The following is a 22597-nucleotide window of genomic DNA, read 5'->3' as shown; positions in this document are numbered from 1 at the left end:
TTTGTCTTTAGGGTTACTGAAAATTTAATGCACTTTTTTTTTTTTTAAAGATTTTATTTATTTATTTGACAGACAGAGATCACAAGTAGGCAGAGAGGCAGGCAGAGAGAGAGGGAGGGAAGCAGGCTCCCTGCTGAGCAGAGAGCCTGATGCAGGGTTTGATCCCAGGACCCTGAGATCATGACCCAAGCTGAAGGTAGAGGCTTAACCCACTGAGCCACCCAAATGCCCCTGCACTTTCAGTGTGAATATTTTAGCACTTCTAATTGCTCAATTATTCTTTTAATATGCAACATCTTTTTTCCAATTAATTCTTTTACTAAATAAGAAATATTCTACATCTGACATCTACCTGTCTCTTCTTTATCTATTCGGCATCAATAAACGACCCAACTCCACGTTCTGAATGAAACAATGCAGAAGACCCAAGAGTGGGAAGGCCAGTGTCTAGGAAAGTGAGGCTCTTGGGAAAAGATGGGAAATAAGTGTCCTCGAACAAACATAATTATGGAGACAAAATGACAAACAGACAGAATTCCCTGGGTAACGAAGCCGTGAAAAACAGACGCAGTGAGGGTGAGCAGACGGGCGTGAATTCTCCAAAATAATGAATGTCTTTAGAACTTAAAATTACATTATCCACATTTACCGGCTTAGGAAAAAGCAGGTAACTAAGCTTCTTCTTTGAAAGAGCCCAGCTGGAAAACCATAGTTACCATCTTGAAAATATTTTTCTTTTTTAAAAACAAGGGGCACCATGTGTGGCTCAGTCAGTTAAGCGTCTGCCTTCAGCTCAGGTCATGGTCCCAGGGTCCTGGGATCGAACCCTGCATCAGGCTTCTTGCTCAGCGGGAAGCCTATTTCTCCCTCTCTCTCTGCCGGCCACTCCCCCTGCTTGTGCTCTCTCTATAGATATCAAATAAATAAAATCTTTAAAAGAAAAAGATCTAGAGGTGCCTGCGTGGCTCAGTCTATTGATTATCTCAGGGTGCTGGGACTGAGCCCCACATCCAGGCTCTGGCTCAATGGGGAAGTCTGCTTCTCTGCCTCTGATCCCGCAACCCATGTGCACTCTCTTTCTCCAGAAAATAAATAAATCTTTTTAAAAAAGGGACAAAGTAGGCAACAAGCAATCTGTTTATGTCTTTACACTCCAAACATGTTTCTCTCCATGCTCCACGAAAGAACAAAGATCTTTCTCTTTACGCAGAATACATTCCTCATCAAAACATTCCACTTCAATGCCTGACAACCAGCTTCAAGGACCCATAAATAACAATTTTCTGGTGATGGTCCTTCTGTGCTACAGCTAAATATTGATTTTCCTTATTGTAAGCGTTAGCACATCAAAAGGAGACAGGAAGAGAGAGACGTCAGTTACCCCGCTAACTAGCTGACCGGCTTCAGGACAAATGAAATCAGTGCAGACCTCATGTACCATTATACTAAACGCCACTGCTCCTCCACGATAAACTCCTGATAACACAGCAGTCGCCTGTCCCTGCCTTTAAATCTCATAGGCATCTGCCCGTGATTTATATCCAGTGTGATGTTTACACTTGTTCTCTTCTGAAATCACTTCTGACATTGTAATGTGATCAGTGAATTCTAAGAGTTTGCAAGGAAAATCCTTATGTAACTGGGCTCGGCAGATTATTTAATATATATTAAATATATATTTTTTAATTTAAATATATTTTAAATTATATTTAAATTTAATTTATTTTAATTTAATATATAATTTAATTCATTGATTTATTATTTATTTATATTATTATTTATTATTATTAATTTAATTTAATGTATAATATATTAATATATATTTTAAATATATAAATATATAGGGACAGTATATTTCTCAGCCAAATGCCGATCGAGCGAGAGTATTGATCTCACCAGTCATTGCTCTACTTCGAGGGGAAACCCACTGAAACCTGTCTCTTCCAGGGAGCTGTCGTTTAAGAAAGGAGATACTGTCTACATCCTCAGGAAAATAGATCAAAACTGGTATGAGGGAGAGCACCACGGCAGAGTGGGCATCTTCCCAATCTCCTACGTCGAGGTAGGTCCTTTCCTTTCCCTCTTCCGTGGTCCTAGCTTCCAGACTCCCCACAGATCAAGACTAAGTCCCTGTTGTCCTTTGCAGAAACTCATACCTCCCGAAAAAGCACAGCCCGCAAGACCCCCTCCGCCAGCGCAGCCTGGAGAAATCGGAGAAGCTTTGGCCAAATATAATTTCAGCGCTGACACAAATGTGGAGCTATCGCTGAGAAAGGTACCCCGGCTGTTTTCTCCAACAGCGCCTTTTGAAAGGCTCTTATTTTCAAAACTAAAATAGGTTACCTTTTTCTTAGACATTTTTGTGCTTCCCCCACGTGCTACAAAGGACTCTATAAGACCACCCCCAGGCGCCCTTACCCAGGCTCCTGTGTCCTTCCAGATGAGGTTCCCTGCAGGACACAAAGCTTCTCGCAGGACCTTCCCTCCCGGGCTTAGCAGGGCAGGCTCCGACTCCTCTCCGAGGGGCGCCTGGGGCTGAATCTCCCGGACCTCTTTCTATGGAAACATCAAAAGGAAAAGAACACTTTCATGCACCTCGAAATATTGTTGCCCTGCTGATTTATTATTCAAATTAAAAAAAAATACTGTTCCAACATTTAATTTTATCTTGGCATCAAGGAACAGTCCTCACATAATGCAGGAACTTTTTGCGCCGGAGCCTTTCAGAGGAGTCATTTGCGCAGTGCTCCTGCCTTGATCAGCACCCTCTGGGCCTCAGGACCGACCCGAATTCCACTAGCAACTTACCCAGTTCTAGGAGCTCTTCTGAAGCATGTCAGAAAGAGCCCCTTGACTTGAAGCAACTTTACGCAGTGACGAAAGAGCAAATGAAAGAGCAAATGAACGTCATGTTCATGTGCTGGCAGCAAACACAGGTCTGCACAGAGGACACGCTGGAGAGTCACGGAACGGTGGTTCTAGAACCTCATTGTCCATCAGGGCAGTCCTTAGCCAGGAGCAAGGAAGGGAAGCCCCACCGTTCTTATCCGGCAGAGCCTCCTCCGGTTCTCCCCTCTCTGCCCAAATGGAAGACTACTGTTTATCAGACAACCATGACAATTACACTTTTTTGTTGTTGTTATCACGTCTCTATTTATAACGCACTTTCCTAATATTCCTTACAGGGAGATAGAGTTATTCTTCTTAAAAGAGTTGATCAAAACTGGTATGAAGGTAAAATCCCAGGAACCAGCAGACAAGGCATCTTCCCTGTTTCCTATGTAGAAGTTGTCAAGAAGAATCCAACCACAGGTGCTGACGATTACCCCGACCCTCCAATCCCCCACAGCTACTCTAGTGATAGACTCCACAGCTTAAGTTCCAATAAGGTAAGAAGACATTCTAGCATATTGTTATAATACTTGGGAGCCTGAAGTAGGATTGTCAATATGTAACATTAGGCGTTAGACTAGAACATCAAATCTATTGCAAAGCACAAAATGTATATATTTCTAAGTGTGCGTGCCATGTCAAGTCAATGTAGTTTCTTCTTCTGAGGGCCGCTAGCACAAAGGTTTAATGCTGGATTTTTATCATTTTATTTTTCGAATTAAAATACTGACAGAGAAAACATTAGTATCACAATTATCTCATACGATACGATATATACATGTGTACATACACATGTGTCTGCTTTTTGAAATTTTTTCTGAAGCTTGATTTTTTTCCTAAAGCTTGATTTTATTTTTATAGGTGCATCTTTTACATGGATCTGTATAGGTATAAGTCATATATATAAGTATATGTAGATAGATCTCAAAATGGTCTCAAGGCATGGTAATTAAGTTGACAAAATTCTATAAGAGTCTTGTTTTTTTTTATATATATAGAAAAAGAGAGGAAAAAAATTTAATTAAGGTTTGTAAGTCAGTTTGCTTATTAGTTTGAATGAAAATGTCATTGGTTATTAAGTTTAGGGTGATTTTGTGCCGGAACTACTGTCTCTCTTGAGCTGTTAGCTGAAGATCATTATCTTTCTCAATATGTACTCTAAAAGGCACTTTGCTTCCTGAACTGGTTAATTAGAAAAGGCTATTTTCCTACTTTTCTTAATCACAGTGTGAAGTTTTCCTTAATTTTCTATGGGATTATAATATGTTGTATTCTTCTCATGGATGGTATTTAGGGATTTCTTTCTCCTTCTCATTAACTTTCAAGTGTAAAACTTAAAACTACCAAGGAACTGTTCCACTTTCCAACATTTTAAACATTTTATTTTACACAATTTATTAACCAGTTTGGCTGGGACCTAGAAAATAAACCATTTAGAGCTAACAAAATAACATCAATGTATCAAACATTATTCAAATGTGAAGTCATCATGTCCCAGTGCAAAAAAGCATCCCAGGTGACCCTCTCAAGAGAAGCATTCTCTTTTAAAAAGGCATTTTATTTATTCTACTCCTCTTTAAAGACTGGCTTTCAGCTGCTGGGTAATTGCTCTTAATCCTTTATCATTGGATAATATCGTTGGGTAATACAACAATACCCTCTGATTTTGTCTGATTGATTAGAAAGTTTTTTAGACGCTCCTTCAGTATATGTATTTCACTACCAGAGCTTAGTTCTAGAGATCAACGTCCTTCCTTCACAGTTCCTACTGATAAAAAGAAAAGATCAGAATCTTCATCCTTATATCTATCTTAATTACCCTTCAGTCATCTCAAAAGAACTACTAGCTAAATTTCAAAGAGGCCGTACCTTCAAAGAAAATTTTATAAGAAAGAATAAGCATGCATCTACAAAGCCTTATTTAACATGTAAGAAATTCTTCCATAATGTCCTAACTAATACTGGCAATGCAATATTATAGATCGCAGCATTTTAATCTTGATTGTGAATGATTTAAATGTATTTTCAGTTTCCTAGGTTTTTTTTTTCTTAGAACACCAGATTTTACATTTTATAAATAGAGAAATTCACTAATAACTAATTAATGTTTATTCTCAACTGCTGGGAAGAAAACATGTTGAAAAGCTCATGTCTATAATTTGAAAAAAAAATACTTAATGGTTTCATCCTATCTGGTAATCTATGCTATGATATCACTGGCTTAATGAAGGAAACTTCTCAGGAGTGTTGAACTGAATCATTTTCAGAAAAGGAACTATAGTATTATATATCCTAGTTTCTAACTGATATTTGCAAATAGAGAAGGAACTCATTGACTCTTGAATCACTCTTTGATACACTCAAATCACATTTCTCAACATACTACCTTTTTTTTTTTAAAGATTTTGTTTATTTATTTGATAGATAGATCACAAGTAGGCAGAGAGACAGGCAGAGAGAGAGGGGGAAGCAGGCTCCCTGCTGAGCAGAGAGCCCAATGTGGGGCTCGATCCCAGGACCTGAACTGAAGGCAGAGGCTTTAACCCACTGAGCCACCCAGGTGCCCCTCAACATACTATCTTTATGCGAGGGGAGATTCAAATGTTGACACTATTTCTGCATTGCGTGTAGTGGAGTCCAACTCTAAGGAGAAAAGATAATTTCCTGATTTTCGTATTATAGGTATATTTATGTTATATAGGCAACTCAGATACTTGGTTTCACTGTTGGCAGAATCAAGTCCATTGTCAAGCTAAGCACTTTGAACCTGTTAGCATACGTATTGCCCACCATGGTCCGATAAAAGGAGCAGGTAATAACTGTGATAGTGGCAGTCATGACAAGAGTGGGATTTAAACGTCTTTCTTCCTCATTCACATAATATTCCTGAGCATGAGAAAAAAGGGAAAGTGAAAAGTCATAATCCTGAATTTTTACATATTTCACAGATTTTCAAAATCTTTTATGGCATTATATAACAAAGAGCATAAAACAGAACACTGGCTAGTAAGAGAACTCCTCTAAGCTATCAAAGGAGACTTAGGTAATTTCTGTCTTATTAAAAATTGAACACAGACAGGACTTGCTAAAAGTGGCTGTCTATCTACTAACAGACCACAGTGTAGTATCACTTTCTATCAGGTGCTCGGCAGCCTTTAGTCCCAAATCTTCTGGTAGAACATTCACATGAGCTTTGTGACTCTTTGCCTCATTTATCCCACCCCCTGCTGACAGGAAATCATATTTCCTTTAAAAAAATAGCTAAATAAATTCTATTAGTGCCCCATTCCTCTTAGAGCACACAGAAGTCAAAATTACGTGGCCCTAGGACCAAGAGTGCTGAGTACCTGAGTAAAGTCTTATCCTAAACAACCAACTAGAAAATGCATCTCAAAATCTTCCTTGAAGATTTTTTTTCTTTCCAAACCCAAACCGTCTACCTAGAGAGAATGAAAGTAAAATGTCATCCATGTCTAGCATTCTTTCTAGTTCAGCAACAATAGATAAATGTCTTAGAATGCTCCTAGGCGGAGCTTCTACAACTATTTTTCAGGAATATCCACTAAAATTCTGTTTTGTTCAATATGTCTGAAATATAGTGATAATATTAAGATACACAGTAGTATATTTTTGCCTCAGGAGGTTAAGTTTCATAAATTATATTTCACAGGTTAACATAAAGGAATGGGAGTCCTAGCAGAAGTTTACTCCCATTAAAATCATATGTCCCCTTTCTATGTAAACTTACTTTGGATTTTTTAAACTTTGAAGTAGAAGTTACCATAAGTCAAGTTGTATTCTGATGATGAGTTTCTGTTCTTGAAAAATATTTTTCAGAATTTATTCATTTGGAAACGTGTTCATGCGTAATGATGTAAAAATATCTTATGCCATATGTTATAATTACCTTGCAAACATAAGTGAGAAAACTATGGAAGTTCCGAAGTTTTGGCACCATTACAGGAAGAAAGAATACTAAACAAATTCAAAGGATAAGAAAAGGTTTCATTATTGAAAACTTCATTTAACAGTAACATTATTGAAACCTTCATTTAACAGTAGCATTATTGAAAACTTCGTTTAACAGTAACATTATTGAAACCTTTCATTTTACAGTGACATTATATCAGAGACCACTAAGTCAGTATCTGAACCCTAGTTTAAAAGAGCTAATCTATAAAATAAAATCACTTATGGGTTTCACGGTCTGACCTTGTGATCTCTTCAATAGCTTTATCTTATCCTGACACCTAAGATCTCTTACCAAATACTAGGAGAGTTTCCGTGTTCAGATAACCTTCTAGTTAACATGCTAATGATTTCATTTAAAGTCAGCAAAACATCTTTGAGTCGAAAAACTGTCGCATAAAATATTTTTATATGTATGACCATACCTTTCCTGCATTTCTCTGTCTCTGTGTTTTAATGTATTATTATTTTTATGACTTTCTTCGTTTCTTTTTAATGCCATAATCCCTGCTCATTTCTAAGTTGGCTTCCAGGGAACCAGCCCCTGCTCCCATGCACAAAGCTTCACCTGGCTCAGATAAAACAGCCCCTGGGTGGCTGTCCCTGACAGCCACGTGTCCACCGGCAAATCCTTTGACCCCAGCGCCACCTCCTTTTCTGGACAGCTTCTTGGATGAATTAGAGAAGCTTGGTGCTTTCACCTTATCAGCTGACCAAGCCAAACCAAGTATCCTAGAGGAGATCCTTGAAATCAAGGAGGAGCCCTCAGTACTCCTCCCACTGCCTCCAGCTTCTGGACCTGCCAAGCCAGCTTCCTCTCTGCTACCTGTCCCCGGCTCAGGGGTGACCTCGGCTGCACTCCAGCCTTATGAGGCCAAACCACTGCAGGATTCCAGAAAGACAACTCAGAACAAGTTTGACAATCTGACAAAAATGGGAAAGGGCTTTAGAGGCCCCGAGAAAGTACCCGAAGTTCTAGGTGATAAGTTTGTGGCCTCTGCACACACGAATTTGGGTCCCTTGCCCCAATGTCTCCCTGTCATTGGAGAGGAAGATGAGGATATCTGTGAGGGGTTTATGTCAGGCATCCAAGGAGAGCCAGAATCTCAGGAACCAGGGGCCCTGTGGTGTGCCCATGATGGCCCAGAGGCCACACCAAGCCTGCACATTGAAGAGGAGGAAGAGGAGAGGAAACCCGCCTGCTTAAAATATCCTGTAGCCACCCCCACAGATCCTAGGACCCCTAAGGAAGACAGCAATGCAGCGAAGACCAGTAATGAGGTATTTTAATCTTGCCTAATTACTGAAGAACTAACCAGTCTTACTATATTTAGATAGTACAGTTAATCACATTAATAAACATTAATTTTAGCATTGCCCTACAAGAAATCCTCTTAAGAAACACAAGCACTGCCTCAGCTGGGGGGTGGAGGAATGGATGGAAACACACCAGATTTTAGTAAGATGACATAAATATATGATATAATTCCAGTATTTATTGGTGACTACAAATTCATATTTAAACAGTCTATAATGTATAGTCTTCCTGATTTTTGTTACTAACCGTGATAGCTACAGAGTTGAGCCCTTACTCTCAAACACTGTTCTAAGAACTCTTCATCTTTACTTTTCATAACTCAATGAGGTGGGTCATATTATTTGCCCCACTGTAGAGATGAGGACATCAATACACGGAGATGAGTCCAATTCCAAAGGCGATTTGCAAAAAAGGAGAGAGAGAGAGAGAGAAAGAGAGAGAGAAGGAGGAAACAAAAAAGTACTCCTGTGCCCTTTTAACTCCCTGAAGAAATAATTTCTTCAAGTTGGTGGCCACATAAGACTACTGATGGATTTCTGTCTTACAAACAAAGAATCTTGGGCAATGACTTTAATTAGTAAAGAAGGAAAACACCTTAAATCTTTAGCCTGTAAATTTTTCTCTTACAACAAAAGCAAAAGCAAAACTTGATCTTGCAAATATATCACCTGTAAATTAAAAAGAAAATTTGATTACTGGCAAAGACTGAAATTATGAAACAAAAAGAATGTTTTATATCATGTTACTATGCAAGTCACTTCCCCCCATGGATCCTTTATTTAAACATCTTAGAAAATGAAAATAATTTTCCAAAAATCCCATAGTTTTCTATGAAGACCTTACCAGGAACACACATATAGAGGCACAAGTGACCTATACTACAGGGTGTTCTTGGGCTTAAATAAAGATCAATGCCCACGAGGACCCTCAACACCCACAGAACCGTGAGGCTTGGCTAAGTTCCTCACCCAGAAGAGAAAAGTTCACCTGAACAAAGAACCCAGCCCCACCTACACTTGTATAAAATAAACACACTACTGAATACAAGAGATCATTCATTACAGGAATTCAAACATGTTTCTAGGTCAGTTATTTAAATAACTCATTTTCCCTCCAAGGTAATCAATAGTACGAGGCAATTAGATAGGTGGCTTTGTTCCCAGGAGCCTGTTGCCGGCAGGGAGGGGGAGGTTTCACAGTGGTTCCCACCAGGCACCCACAGGCGCACGCCCCACAGGCACACGTCATCGCTCCCACCTCCCTAGCTTTGAAGCAAACTCTCTAGAAATCGAGATCTACCTTACCAGCAAGTTACAAAGAGCCATCGCTTTTCATTGTTTCTCCTTCATGTTTAGAAGGAGCCATCCTGTAAATAGAAAGTTGTAGAATCTGGGGGTTCCTGTCTCCAGGTACCCACCTCAGAAAAATGATGCCACCCACTGGGAATTCTGAATCAAATTCAATAGAAAAAGTTAGTGCTTTTCAAGCAAGAACTTGTGATAAATGTCAGTTGCCAGGGTATTTGGTAACATTAAGATTATTTGAGGTTGGGGGATAATCTCCAGAGACCAGGTAACCTTGTTCTGGACATAAGCCGTAATCACATCTTGTCTTTCCTCAATCTTTAAGCTGCCTTCACTTTCTCCGGGAGATGGAAAGTCCACACCGTTTCCCAGCTGTCTCCTTCCCGCCCTTCCTTTTCATTCTCCCTCCACCTCTGTCTCTGACCTGAACTCCACACTTTCTCAGACTCCCCAGCCCTACTCTCCCCCCCTCCTCCCCAAATACCCTTACCAACAGGAGATAAATTCACCAGAACTAAAGGTAACTGCATCCTGAGTGTGGTTTTTTGCATGTCTTTAAATGAATTTTGTTCATTAGCTGTATTTAGATTTGTGCCATCTTACAAGTTCTAAAACGCCATGGAAATATTGGTTGCTAACTGTTAACAGCATTGGCATGGCCTCTGTCCAAACCTTTAAAAGACACACTTACAAAGCAGCTACACCCAGATTGAGGAGTAAAACAAACAAAAATGTATATATAAGAATAAAAAGTCATCACTAGATTTTTTTTTTTTTTTTTGAGAAGCATCCCATTCAAAGACATCGACTCTGTTGCTTATCATCCTCTGTCCCTCCTCAGCGGGCTCATTGCCTCCCACGTGTCCTGCCCATCAGCGGGTTCAGCAGAGCCCAGGGGTAGGAAGATCTTTGGCACTGTCTTGAGTGCCAAGACACTTTTCTTCCACAAAATGGAAGTAGGTTAATGAGGATGGCGGGAATGACACTTTCCTGTTAACAGTTCACAAATCACCCAACTCTGAGTAGTGCAGCTGGCAGCCCTGCTGGGTTTTCAACTCCCTGTAAGGATACCGTGAAAACAGATGTCCAACAAAATTAGTGGCTGACCCTGGAAAGGGATTTAACCACAGCAGGAATGAACTCATCACAGGAGAGTTCTGGTTCTACAATCAGAATGATCTTGAAATCTCTTCCTTTACGCAAGAGGTGATACACGTCAGATAATAACCCATCCTCACCTCCAGTCTTTGGAAATGGAAATGGGAGCCTCTGCCCTTAAGTGAAAGCACAAAGGTTGTGGTAGAGTCGAGTTTCTCTGCTAGGAAGCACCAACACCCAACTCCGGAGAAATGCCGTCTGCACAGTTTTCCAAACTCCCATCACCGCCTCCATCCACCCCAATAGTCTAGTAATGTGAATTCATCTTACCGATGAAGGGAATTTTTTGAAAAAGTGAAATAGTTTAAAGACTAGCTGCGCTCTACCCTTCATGGTTTCATTTTGGCTGATGTGAAATAATTAGGAAATTTTAATAATAATAATAATAATAATAATACCTCAGATAATATCTAAGACTAAGAATTTGCCTTTCCCCCACTCTTTCTGTGGTTTTCCTTTTAAGGCCAAAGTATTTCTTCCTTGCCTTTCCCTTACTTGTTCTTTAGCCCTTAAACTTCGTCCATACATGGCATAGTAACTTTAGAATTGGACCTCTCTAATTTATTCCTCTTTGAAGAATTTACTTATTTGAGAGAGAGAGAGAGAGAGAGAGAACAGGCAGGCAAAGCAGCAGGCAGAGGGAGAGGGAGAAGCAGGCTCCTCCCCTGAGCAGGGAGCCTGACTGGGAGCTCGATCCCAGGACCCTGGGATCATGACCTGAGCTGAACGCAGACGCTTAACTGACTGAGCCACCCAGGCACCCCCTGAACTTCTCTAACAGAGAGATGACGATCTCGCCATTGTAGTCTCAAGGACAAAACCAGGATTTACACAGGTTTATTCTGCTGCAAGAACCATGCTCAATCTCATACACACGTTAGGTTTCAGTTTGCAGAATGCTATGAGAGAATGGAGGTATTCACAACAATCATGTTTTCCAAGGATACTTTCATAACTACATCAAATAACTAACTCCAGAAAAATGGAGCATTTTCCCCCTCTATTTTATCTTACTCGAGAGCAAATGAGCATTATAAATCCCTCACTAAGCTTTTCGAAAACATTATAAATCTATTTTTTCCATTCATGGGAAGAATATAAGTTGACTGAAGTTATCCGTGCTTGTAAATATAGAAGCAAACTGAATCAGCAGCAACGCTCAGGCCATCATTACAGTTTAACCCCACGTCCGGCACCGATAAACTGGGCTGGCTTGAGTCTTCTAAGAAGGCTGCCTGTTTCTTCCATGTCAAGAATGTTACGAGTTACACTCATTACAAAGCCACCCTGCACTAAAAGCAAAGACAAAATCAAATTTTAATAATGTTTTAGTAGATATGGCATAGTATGCATGAAGTCATTAAAATACTTTTATCAACCCCCACCCACCATTGTTTTACTTAGTGCATGCTAACTTAATGCAGTTTCAGTCTTTTATTTTCTGAGACAGTGTACGTCTTTCACATACAATCTAAAATCCTTCCTAAAAGTAAAATTCACCAACACTTTGTAGATGACAGAAGATTGAAATGTACATATACATGATGAGTGATATATAAATCAGAATTCAATATTTTCTCTAGTCTTTTGAGCATCCTTTTTGTAAATAGTGGTTTTTCATACTAGAAATGATCATAATTCTCTATTCCTTTATAAGCTGAACTTCCCCTTCCAGCTAAGAGACTTATGGCGTGTGGACTCAAATTGCAGTGTAAGCTCTTTATGATATTTGTCTTTGGGTGTCTTCCAAGAAACATTGTGTGCCCCTAAGGAAGACTGCTCACTCTAACACCATCCCACCAGAAAGTAATCCCCTTGAGCACAGTTCCGACATGGAATTAAGCACTAATTCTTCCTAATATGTCCAGAAGATCTTTCTGGCTGTTTATCCACATCAAGCCAACAGCTAAATGTTTTTTCTCTATGAGCCTTAATTTTCATAGAATCCCTGTATTAGTTGAGATTGGGGCAGCTTCTGCACAAGAAAATAATTATAGCTTAAACAATGTACAAGTATATTTCTTTTATGCATGAACGTAGGGCATCTAGGGCTGGTAGGTGACTCCATAGTCATCAGGAAATGCCATTTTATTTTAGCACATCATCTTCCTCAATGAGAAGTTTCCACTGCATGGCCCAAAGTGGCTGCACCAGTTCCAGCAGTCCCTTCCTACTGCATATATCCCATCTGACAGAACTTATCACATGAGCACATCTTGACACAAGAAAGGCTGAGAAATAGATTTTATTCAGAATTTCCAAGTCCCTGTTAGGATTCTGTTACAGAGGATGGACAAAGAAGAGAATGAATACTGGAGAACATCAAGCATTCTCTGCCATAACCCCTAATGAAAAATACTTAATGCATTTCTTATCTAGAGACTGCAGATGTGAGGTCAATTATTACTAATTATTATAAAAAACATTCCTCAGTGAGAGTTAACAAAACCACACACTTTTTTTTAAAAAAAAGTCTTTTAGTCCTACTGAAATTCCTGTAAGCATATCGAATACTTGCCTAACAGTGTGGACAAGTGGTAGATCTTGTCTACTCCTGGAAAGAAAATAAAGCATACTCACACAAAAAAGCTTAGTTGGTTCACTGTCATATTAAAAATCTTCCTTTGAAAGAATGCCAAGATAGTCACAAGATGGAGTCAGGACAATATTCGTGACATTTTATTTCGTGATATTTTACCATTTTTTCCCAAAAAGCCATGTTTTTTCGTGATATTTTACCATTTTTTCCAAAAAAGCCATGTTTTTTCCCGATGTGTTTTGTTAGAAAATGTGCCCCTGAACAATGATTGAGACTTTTTATGAAACTCGGTGGGTATTAAGAGATATTTCCCTCTATCTTACCTTGCATCTGGTAGAATAAGCACAAAGGAAATAGGTCAGTTCTGAGGCTGTCTTGAACCCCATTGTTAAACATTCTTGTATGTGTTCTTAGCCGTCAACATTGCACTCAAACATCTTCTTGATGCCAGCTTCTCTCCGTAAGTCTCTTTCTGCTCTGCCTGTTGAGTTCCTTCTGAAAGCAGCACTTGCCGCCTGTGGTATGAAAACTGTGGGCAGCCGGGAGAGCTGTCTGTGGGCTAACTGGTAAACCCTCCCTGCTCTGCAACCGTTCAAGTTTGGCATGCTGCGTGTGCATGAAAAAGCAAAAGAGGAAAGCTCCTCCTGAAGGCCATAGAATGAGGACAAGAACTAATTAACTTCTTATGGATTTTCCAGGCTGACTTAAAAAGCGAGATATTTGTCTTGGGTAAGCCTCCGCGTAGCCCAGTGATGTCTAGGAGATCCTGCGGCTCGCCTGTCAGAGGGCTCAGCAGTTCCCACAGGGTAGGGTCAGAACACCCCCCCTGAGGCCGGGCACGCTGGCCACCCGTCCTCAGTAGGCTGGCTCTTCCTTCCTTGTCATTGCTGTGCTTTGCCCCTAAAGTAGAGCTAGAGATACCCCTGAGATGAAGGGACCATGATGATGGGCTGTGAAATCAGATCAACTCGAAAATCCTATCTTGTCTTTGGGCAACGTGTTTCCCTTTTATGCCTGTATGTGTCAGCTTTCTAAACACCAAAAAGACAGGATGACAATGCTCATCAGACAAGTAAGGGTGTAGTTAGTATATGTTGTCTTCTCCAGCCATCTTAGGCTTCCATGTTCTCTGTCGGTCGCTGCTTTCCTTCCAGTCACCATTTTTAGTGCAAAGAATAAAGCAGTTGCTAATCGTATATAGGACTCACACATTTCCAGTAATGTTTGCTTCTGTGGCTTTCAGTTTATTTTGATTTTTTTTTTCTTGAATCCATGATCCTTGTTGCAAAAATATCTGGTTGCTCTGGCAATGTGTGCTACATTTGCTCCATGATCCTTTTTAAGCCTAAACCAGAGATTGGAGGGTATTTTAGTACTCCCGTCTTTTGACAGCTCTGATTGAACTTAAAGGTGAAATTACCTTTCCCTGTAACTCTTTAGCTCTGTTCATATAAATGGGTTCCAAATGGGACGATCAGTTCTGAAGAAGGCAGCCAAGGCATTTGGGGATTTCTGTCTCTGCAAAAGTCTGTCTTTTCACCACTTTTATTTGATAAACGCGGGTTTCACCTTACCTGGTCTGCTACGGGACTATGGTTTCCAAATTGCTAAGGATGTGGTTGGTTGTAAAGAGGATTTCCTTTTCCGCTTTCAAAAAATGTAGCTCTCTCTGTTTCTGCCATGTTTGTGCTTTTAGCTGGCATCATGAGCCATCACTTTGTTTCTGAGGCAGAGATTTGGGTTGCCGTAGAGAAAGAGGAATGTTGATTTGAAGATACTCTTAGTCTCACTCACAGAAGAGCTTTCCAGAGCCAAAACTAAAAGGAGGATTTTTTTCCACAATTCATATGGCCCGGCCATAAATTTCCCGTGGGTCAGTGAGATGCTATGTTTTAGGTTACCTCAAGGTTTTTTTCTTTGCCAGATTTTTACATTATGTACTTATAAGTTCTGTATGTTCATGGGAAACATAAATATTCTGTATTCCTTAGATTCATGCAAAGTTGTGTGTCATAATTTGAGAAGGAAAAATAAGGCTATCAACATAAACATGGGATTGTTGTTAGGAGAATTCTATCGAATTCTGGTAGGCAAGTACTACCACTAACATTTTATGGAAAAAAATTTGACTGAAGAACTCTAGAAGTGCTTATAACTCTTTCAAATACTCTTCCACATTAGTACTTAATAACAGTCAATTCTTATTAAGAATTACCAAATATTAAATATAGCTAATCCCCAGAAATGCCTCTGCAGAAGCATGGTAGACAGAAGGGTTCTGAAACAACTGTGTCTGTCTGTCTGAGCGAGGGAAGTATATGGTTTACTATAATCAGAGATTCTAGGATATTCCAGACTGGTTCCCTTAGGAGCAGTAGGCTGGTTCTGGCTTCGAATATTAGCATGTGTTTAAACTTGTCTCATTTGTATCCACTTTTGATAACCTTAAAAAAAAGCTAAAGGGCGGGGAGGAGGGAGGGAATTGTTACATTGTCAAGGGAAAAAAGTTAAATTATTTAGGATTCCGTGAAAACAACATGGTGCTTCACTGGGTTTTCTCATTTTTATTGTATTCTTCAGACACATGTAAGTCTCTCTGAATGTCACAAATGTATATGCTATATTGATCACAAAACTGTTAAGAAATTATGAGTAATGAGCAGAGTTAAAATAGAAGCACGGACCCAAAATACTGGTGGCCAAAAAGCGATCCTTTCTCAAAAATTTAAAATGTGGGAAGGGAAGTACATAGTCAGAAAAACAGATGGCTATCAACACTCCGTGGTCTTTAAAAATACCCTTTCAAAATGGATGCAGGCTGAAGAGACTTTGTAGAGCGATCCCGAGGTATATTAGCGTGTTGCTGCCACTCCTCACCACTTGGGGGCAATAGAATGCAGATTCAGGACAGATCTCTTCTCAAGGTTTGTGCCCTTGGAGTTCTAACAGCGGAGAGAGGGGGGGGAAGGCAAAAGATAGTCTCCTAAGATAATTTCCTTGAGTATCCTTAGAGAACATAAACACTCGCCTAAAGGACAAAATGAGGGTGCTGATTTTAACGAACTTGGGCCATCTATTCCATCAGAGTAATTCAAGAAAGTGCCAGTCAAAATTGCAATTGTTTCTTCTTTTTACTTATTTGTGATATTAAGAAATGATCTTTGAGTTTGGGTTTCCTGATCTGAAAAATGAAGCTGAACGGTTATTAGGATTGTTTTTACATGACTGGAACACTTGAGAATTAATCGATCCGTGTGAGCTATCTCGGCTCTCTGACAAGAGAGGGGTAGGGTTGATGATGGCACCTATACGTAACAGAAGAAATATATCTGTGGAAATGTGGTTTCCTCCATGGATTTCCCGAGAGGGACAAGATTTTAATCTCTGTCTTGGCCAACTCTGATTTTAGAGATAATGAAGCTGAGGTGCATATCCAAAGTTACACTGTCAACACCCACACCAGAAAGACACAAAGGTGCCCTCATGAACAGCTATGAGTGCTACTTTTTCATCTATTAACCAAATACGCTTAAAATAAATGAATTCAAATACTGTAACTAGTCATCTTTCCTCAACACTGGTTCCTCACTCTCCAGATTCACATGGAGATGATTCCTGTTAAGATAACCTTAGAAAGATTCTAGAAGTCACCATCATCTTAATAAAGGCTATGATAAATCTTGGCCTGAGCATGTGAACAGTATAGAGACCCGGGAAATCAGAGAAGAGGGTGAGGAGTGTGGTTCTCTTAAAGGCAGTAGAGGAAAAAAAAGACATATTGGGAGGGGTTGATAAAAACAAGAACATTGCTGGCTGGCACACCCAGGAAGACGACTCCTTGAGACGTAAACACCTGTGGCATTAATGGAGCCACATAATTCTAGCAACAGCCCGATGTGCATAATTGTCAAAGGGGCGATTCACTTAAATTACTTATGATGTGAGTCAAATTAAAGGATTTAAAAGTAGTAGAATTATAATGATGACAAGGAAAAGGTTCTATATGGACTTTCAAAGTAGATTGTTTGGTATCAAAGAACAATCTGATTGTTAAAGTCGTAGTCACATTTTAACATAAGAGATCAATGAAATTAGACCAGCCAGTTGTACCAAGCCTTGGATGCCATGATGGAAAAGTCAAACTTTGACTCAACTTAAACATACTAGAATGATTCAAACACGTAGAAAGAGCACAATGGAATATATTTTACAAGACATTTTTCTTTGAAGATAAGAACAGGTAATCAGATAATATTTTCTTATTTATAACTACACTATGCACTGTAAAGGGTGCTATGATGTTCTGTGAGACCAGAGCATCTGTCCTGGTATATGCTTTGAAATACAGCATTTTCCATTTTTTTAAATTACATTTTTATAATTTTTTGAGTGACTAATAGGAGCATTTTCACTATCATGTGGCTTGAACATATAATCTTTGGCAAGAAATTTTACTCCTGGAAATGTGCTTTAAATGATCCAAAGCAAGGAAATAGCCCTTTGTATAAAAATATTTATAGCACTTTTGCTCAAGATAGTGAAAAAATGCTAGACCAACCTCTACTTCTAAAGCAAAAAAGAGGAATCTTTAAGAAATCTAAAAAATATTTCCACAGTTTTGTGAAGGAACATTATTCTGCAGTGATTTAAAATGCAAAAGAAGACTGGAAAAGTATTATAAAATATTAATAGCAGTCAATATACATATGTCTTATTCCTGCATGAAAGTTATTTATGCGTGATTGGACAAGAATTTAAAAACAATTAATAGGATATAAGCTTATGGTTGACTTGTATTTATTTTACATATATTTATTTTTATTCATTTCTTACTTCTATATAACATAGAATTATTCAATATATTTCCATTGAATTAAATGGACAACAAGGCTAGAAAATAGTTTAGTCTTCATAATTCTTAAAATCGTGTATCTTATTTCAATAATAGATACATTATCAGTAATTTTATATTGACTTAAGGAAGTATTGTACTCTTAAGTCATGCATGTATTCAATAATTCTTATCCACTCTTTAGTCTTAAGTTTATATATTCCATGCACAGACTGTTGAGTGAAGTTTCTAAGAATAGTGTGAGTAAACTTCCAATAGATTGACAGCTTCAAGTTTTAGTAACATAAATATTTAGTCTTATGCTAGAGAGTTTGGATAGGAAGGGAGTGAATAATGAATTTAGGAAGGAGAGCAGCTTATAGACTCAGACTGAAAGAAACCCCAGATTTCCTCATGCATTCTTGGACCGGGGGAGTTCTATGGACAATTTGCAGAGGAAAATACCCAGTCTGTCAGTAATCCATTCAGAATTCTGGGACCCAGGAATTGGCCCTGGTATCTACGGACATGGACTTACTAACTAATTCAATAGTCCTCAAGAAGAAGATGATTTTGAAATGTGTTATGAAATAATTGTAATGCTTTTCTTTTCCTGAAATAGTAACATTTAGGTAGTTGGTATGAACAATGTCGAGTTTACATATTCAGCAAACATATTAACTTTCATTCGTTGCAATATTTATGTGGATATATGGGATGCTAAGGTTTGTCATTTCCAATATTATAAGTATCTATTACAGATACTGGTCTTGATGCTTAGTTTAAAAAGAAAGGAAACTCTTTTGAGAGTTCAGTGCACTGGAAATTTCTACCAATATTTCTCTTCTAAGGTAAAATGTTACATGTTACCTGGATATTGTTTGTTACATTCTATTTAAAGTTCTCTGTTTTCTCTTTTTAAAAATGCATGTGTTCTCTCCACATGGAGAACAGAGAGTGTTAATTCCAATGTAGCATGGGATGTCTGCCTATCTATATTTTCATCCGTACTGTACGTGAAAATGTTGTCTGTGAAGGAAAAGCAGAATGAATGTGGATACTTTGCTGTTAGACTAAATGTGGCCTATTTTCTGCTTGTTTGAGAAAACGCTGAGGAATAAGGTTGTATGAAGATGTCCACACTTCCCATTCTGGTGGTTTGATGTCTATGTTCTTGCCATATTCCTGGCCTTTGAAAAATCAATGGGACTAAACCCTGACTTTTCCTTAATGCTTGAGCAGACTAGACTCTAGATATATTCAAAACATTTGAACCTTGGTTATTTTGATTTAATGCAAAGCATCCTTCAAAATATTTGAATTATTAATCCTGCAGAACCCCTTTATTTGGTTTTTTTCCTTCCTCTTGGTTTTTTACAACAGGAAATATTAAATGTCAAGAAAAGTACCATGCCATTATCCAAATTATTTTTTACCTAGTACCAGTTTAAACACTGATTACATTGAAAATCATTTCATTTCAGCCACAGCGTCCTGTGTTTACTCATGAAAACATTCAAGGTGGGGGGGAACCGTAAGTATTCTTCTTATCTTCTAATTCGAGACTGACTTTGACCTACAAAATAGACAATCGAATTACTAAAACAGAGTCCTGTTCAGCTTTGCAAATGAGAGAGAACAACCTAACACGAGGCTCTTTGATGAAGAGAAATTACAACGCTCTCCATCTTTCATAACAGAGAGCAGAAGTTCATTTTGAAAAGAAACCTGTGATTTGGGGTAGAAGACTGATTTACACACCCAGGAAAACCTTCCAATGTTCCAGTGATGCCCAAGATTTCTCAATCTGACTCCCTTTCTGTTCCACTCAGCATGTGAATTCTAGTTACCACAGCTTGAAAGACACAGAAATGTCCTAACATTGTCTGTACACATATTCGAAGACTAGAAGAATGTCAAAGTAGACCAGAAGTGATAAGTTAGTAATGCAATTCCAGAGTTCCATTCTTACCCGGGTCTTTGGAAATGGCAGTGTATTAAGATCTTCGATGTCATGCAGCTCAATGCCTTTCCACACTTTCTAACTCCCTCTCCTTTCTGACCTACAAGTCAATTTAAATTGAAGGTGTCACACAATGTCTTTAAGATTCTCTTTCTGTGTGTGTCTCTTTCCATTCTGTTTTGCCCATCACAGATGTTCAGAGGCTATCTAGTTCCTACTGCCTACTGCCTAGTCTGTAAGTCAGGAGTTGGACCCCTGGGAAGGAGCAAAGAGGGAACTAAACCTCGTCAGGCAGACCCAAGCCCCAGCAGAACCTCCCTCTGGCCCACTGCCCATGCTCTGCTCAGCCAGGGCCTAACTAGTCAACAAGGCCAGCTGTGGGGCCTGGAGCCTTCTCACCATAGACTCCCTCCTCCTCGGAGACCTGGCCCTGAGCTAACAGCATGCTCTCAGAAATCATCTCTCACCTCTTATCAAGTGCATCCAGAAAGCTCTCCTCCTTAGGGAAAAACTTAGGCAAAGAACAAGCTGGAAGTAAGAATCCCTTCAAGTTTCATTTAGCTGGGGAAAAAAAATATCCAATAAGACTTGTAATTCTGAAGTTTGGGTTTGTTTCCTTATTCAAGCAGATGATAGGAACACATCACAAAAAAGTAAATTCCAAGCCTGTCCAGGTCTGTTGCATTACCAACACATTGTATTAAGCAGCTTTAAGGAGTTTATGAATTGATAGGTATATTGTGTTTTACTGTTTCATGTCCTATAAAGTTAATACTTCCATGGGTGGCCATTTGGGTATTTATCAAACCACAGAGCTTACAGGTGGGAAAAGGCATGTCTAAGGCTCTGCTGTGGACATTAGAAAACATTCTGTACTAAATTTCTATTCGCTGAGTGGATTATGGGGTGTCACTAAATCCCTTTCATGTAAAAACTAGATTGGAGTACAAATAGGAACATCGTGTTATAAGGTTGCCGCAATTCAGAATTAGGATGAAATACGTTCTTGGAAAAGAACGTATAGAGAGAGCTTTGAGCTTGGCTGAGCATTTCTTATTTAAAAGACAAATTTCTTTTTGAAGCACCTTGATGCCACCACCATCATTCATCTCACCAACACATCCTTCAAAACATTTTAATTGTAATTTAGCTCCATTTCCTGTCGTGCAACACTGATTTTGAAAGCCAAAAGAGGCAGGGGGGTTTCAGGAAGGTTTGTTTATGTTTCCATGAAACTCCATTTTTTTTTTTTTTTTTTTTTTGTGGCCTAATTAAACCCGAATGGTAAGTAAATTTTGATAAGCACACTGGTTTTTGTCATACCAAAGTGAAGTAGGAGTTTGTACCAATTTGGGGATTTTTTTTTTTAAGCTCTTGGAACCTTGAGATTCCTCCAGCATCTGGGGTTCGATGGCCTTAAAGAGGCTTTTCTCCATATGAGGTTGGACAAGCAAGCGTCTGAGGGAGGGAAGGCCTGGAAAGCCCAGTCAGAGAATCGGTGTTTCCCAAAGTGAGAGCTTTAATGTACATCCACTGAATTAACAGCCCAGGAAGGACTGTCTCCCTCATTGGAAAAGGGACTGAGTTGAAATCAACTTCCCCATATGAATATACAAAAGCTACCCGCCCCCTTCACCTAAGCAGCCTCAAAATCAAATCCTTAAAGCAAACAACAAAAAATTTTGTCTACTCCAACCCTGGCTGGCCCTTTTGCAAACATCCAAATTAAGCAGTATTGGTATTTAACCTCTCCCTGTCTTTTTATTTTATTTTTTCCTTTAACCACGGCCCTGGGAATCTGGCTACTTTTCTCTGTCCTTCGCCACAGTCAGAATCCTTTCCCAACAGAAGACATCAGATGCCCAATTTCGAAAGAGTATAAAAGGCGGAAAAGATTTTCTAGGAAGACAAATATTAACGGAAAGAAATCTCTAATGTTGTGATTTCCGGGTTTGGTGCCAGCCAGGGTAGATGATGTATTCTAGGAGATGATGTTCTCTCCCAGACATCTACCCGCACACCCAACCCCTGCCAGAAGCCAACTTTATCTGGGTCCCCCAATCTGAAAAAGTTCATGGACAGAGAGGGAAGCACATGGAGCCATGTCCCAGATTTATGACATGCTTGAGTTCAAATGATCGGAAAATTTTGTTCCACCAAAATGTGATTTTCTGACTCAATGAAGTAATTAGAAATAAATCATTCTTGTCCCAGCAGTATTCAACATTATCTACTTCCTAAAGTTGACTTTAAAAAAAAAATCAGAATACCCTGAAATGCGGTTCTTACTACCATATATTGGCAGAATTACATAGCTGTTAGAAGAAACAGCAAAAACAAATTCACTGATTTTTTTTTTAAATCCCCCTCATGATACTGGTAATATTTTAGTGGTAATATGAAGTTTTCATGTACCTGCATATCCAATGCTTCCTGAGATGCACAGCTGCTAGAATTTGTGTTTTTACTTTCCAAAATGTCAGTTTCCATTAATATGCATTAAAATACATACTATTTTGTTAACACAAATTCCATTTTACTGATCAGTGTCCCCAAAATAAAGGCTCTCAACGAATTCACGCAGAGAAACGAAAGTGGTAGCATTCTATCAGTAATTCCTTTT

The 22597-nt window shown here is 39.0% G+C and overlaps 1 protein-coding gene across 17 annotated transcripts in view; it reads left to right on the top strand.

Annotated features, from left to right (window-relative positions):
- The window catches only part of SORBS2 (sorbin and SH3 domain containing 2), a 138127-nt gene that overhangs the window by 110877 nt on the left and 4653 nt on the right, over nt 1–22597 (top strand). For all 17 annotated transcript variants that reach the window (XM_045069416.1, XM_013059006.2, XM_013059005.2 and 14 more), the window contains 4 exons: nt 1948–2062; nt 2147–2275; nt 3186–3389; nt 19496–19545. In XM_045069416.1, coding sequence (XP_044925351.1) covers nt 1948–2062; nt 2147–2275; nt 3186–3389; nt 19496–19545 — 498 coding nt within the window. The remainder of the gene's footprint in view (nt 1–1947; nt 2063–2146; nt 2276–3185; nt 3390–19495; nt 19546–22597) is intronic.

Source organism: Mustela putorius, unplaced genomic scaffold (assembly GCF_011764305.1).
Source record: "Mustela putorius furo isolate JIRA1106 unplaced genomic scaffold, ASM1176430v1.1 tig00003932_pilon_pilon_pilon:0A:0A, whole genome shotgun sequence".
Taxonomy (NCBI): Eukaryota; Metazoa; Chordata; class Mammalia; order Carnivora; family Mustelidae; genus Mustela; species Mustela putorius.
The sequence above is the reverse complement of the archived record's forward strand: the minus strand, read 5'-3'. Positions and strand labels throughout refer to the sequence as shown.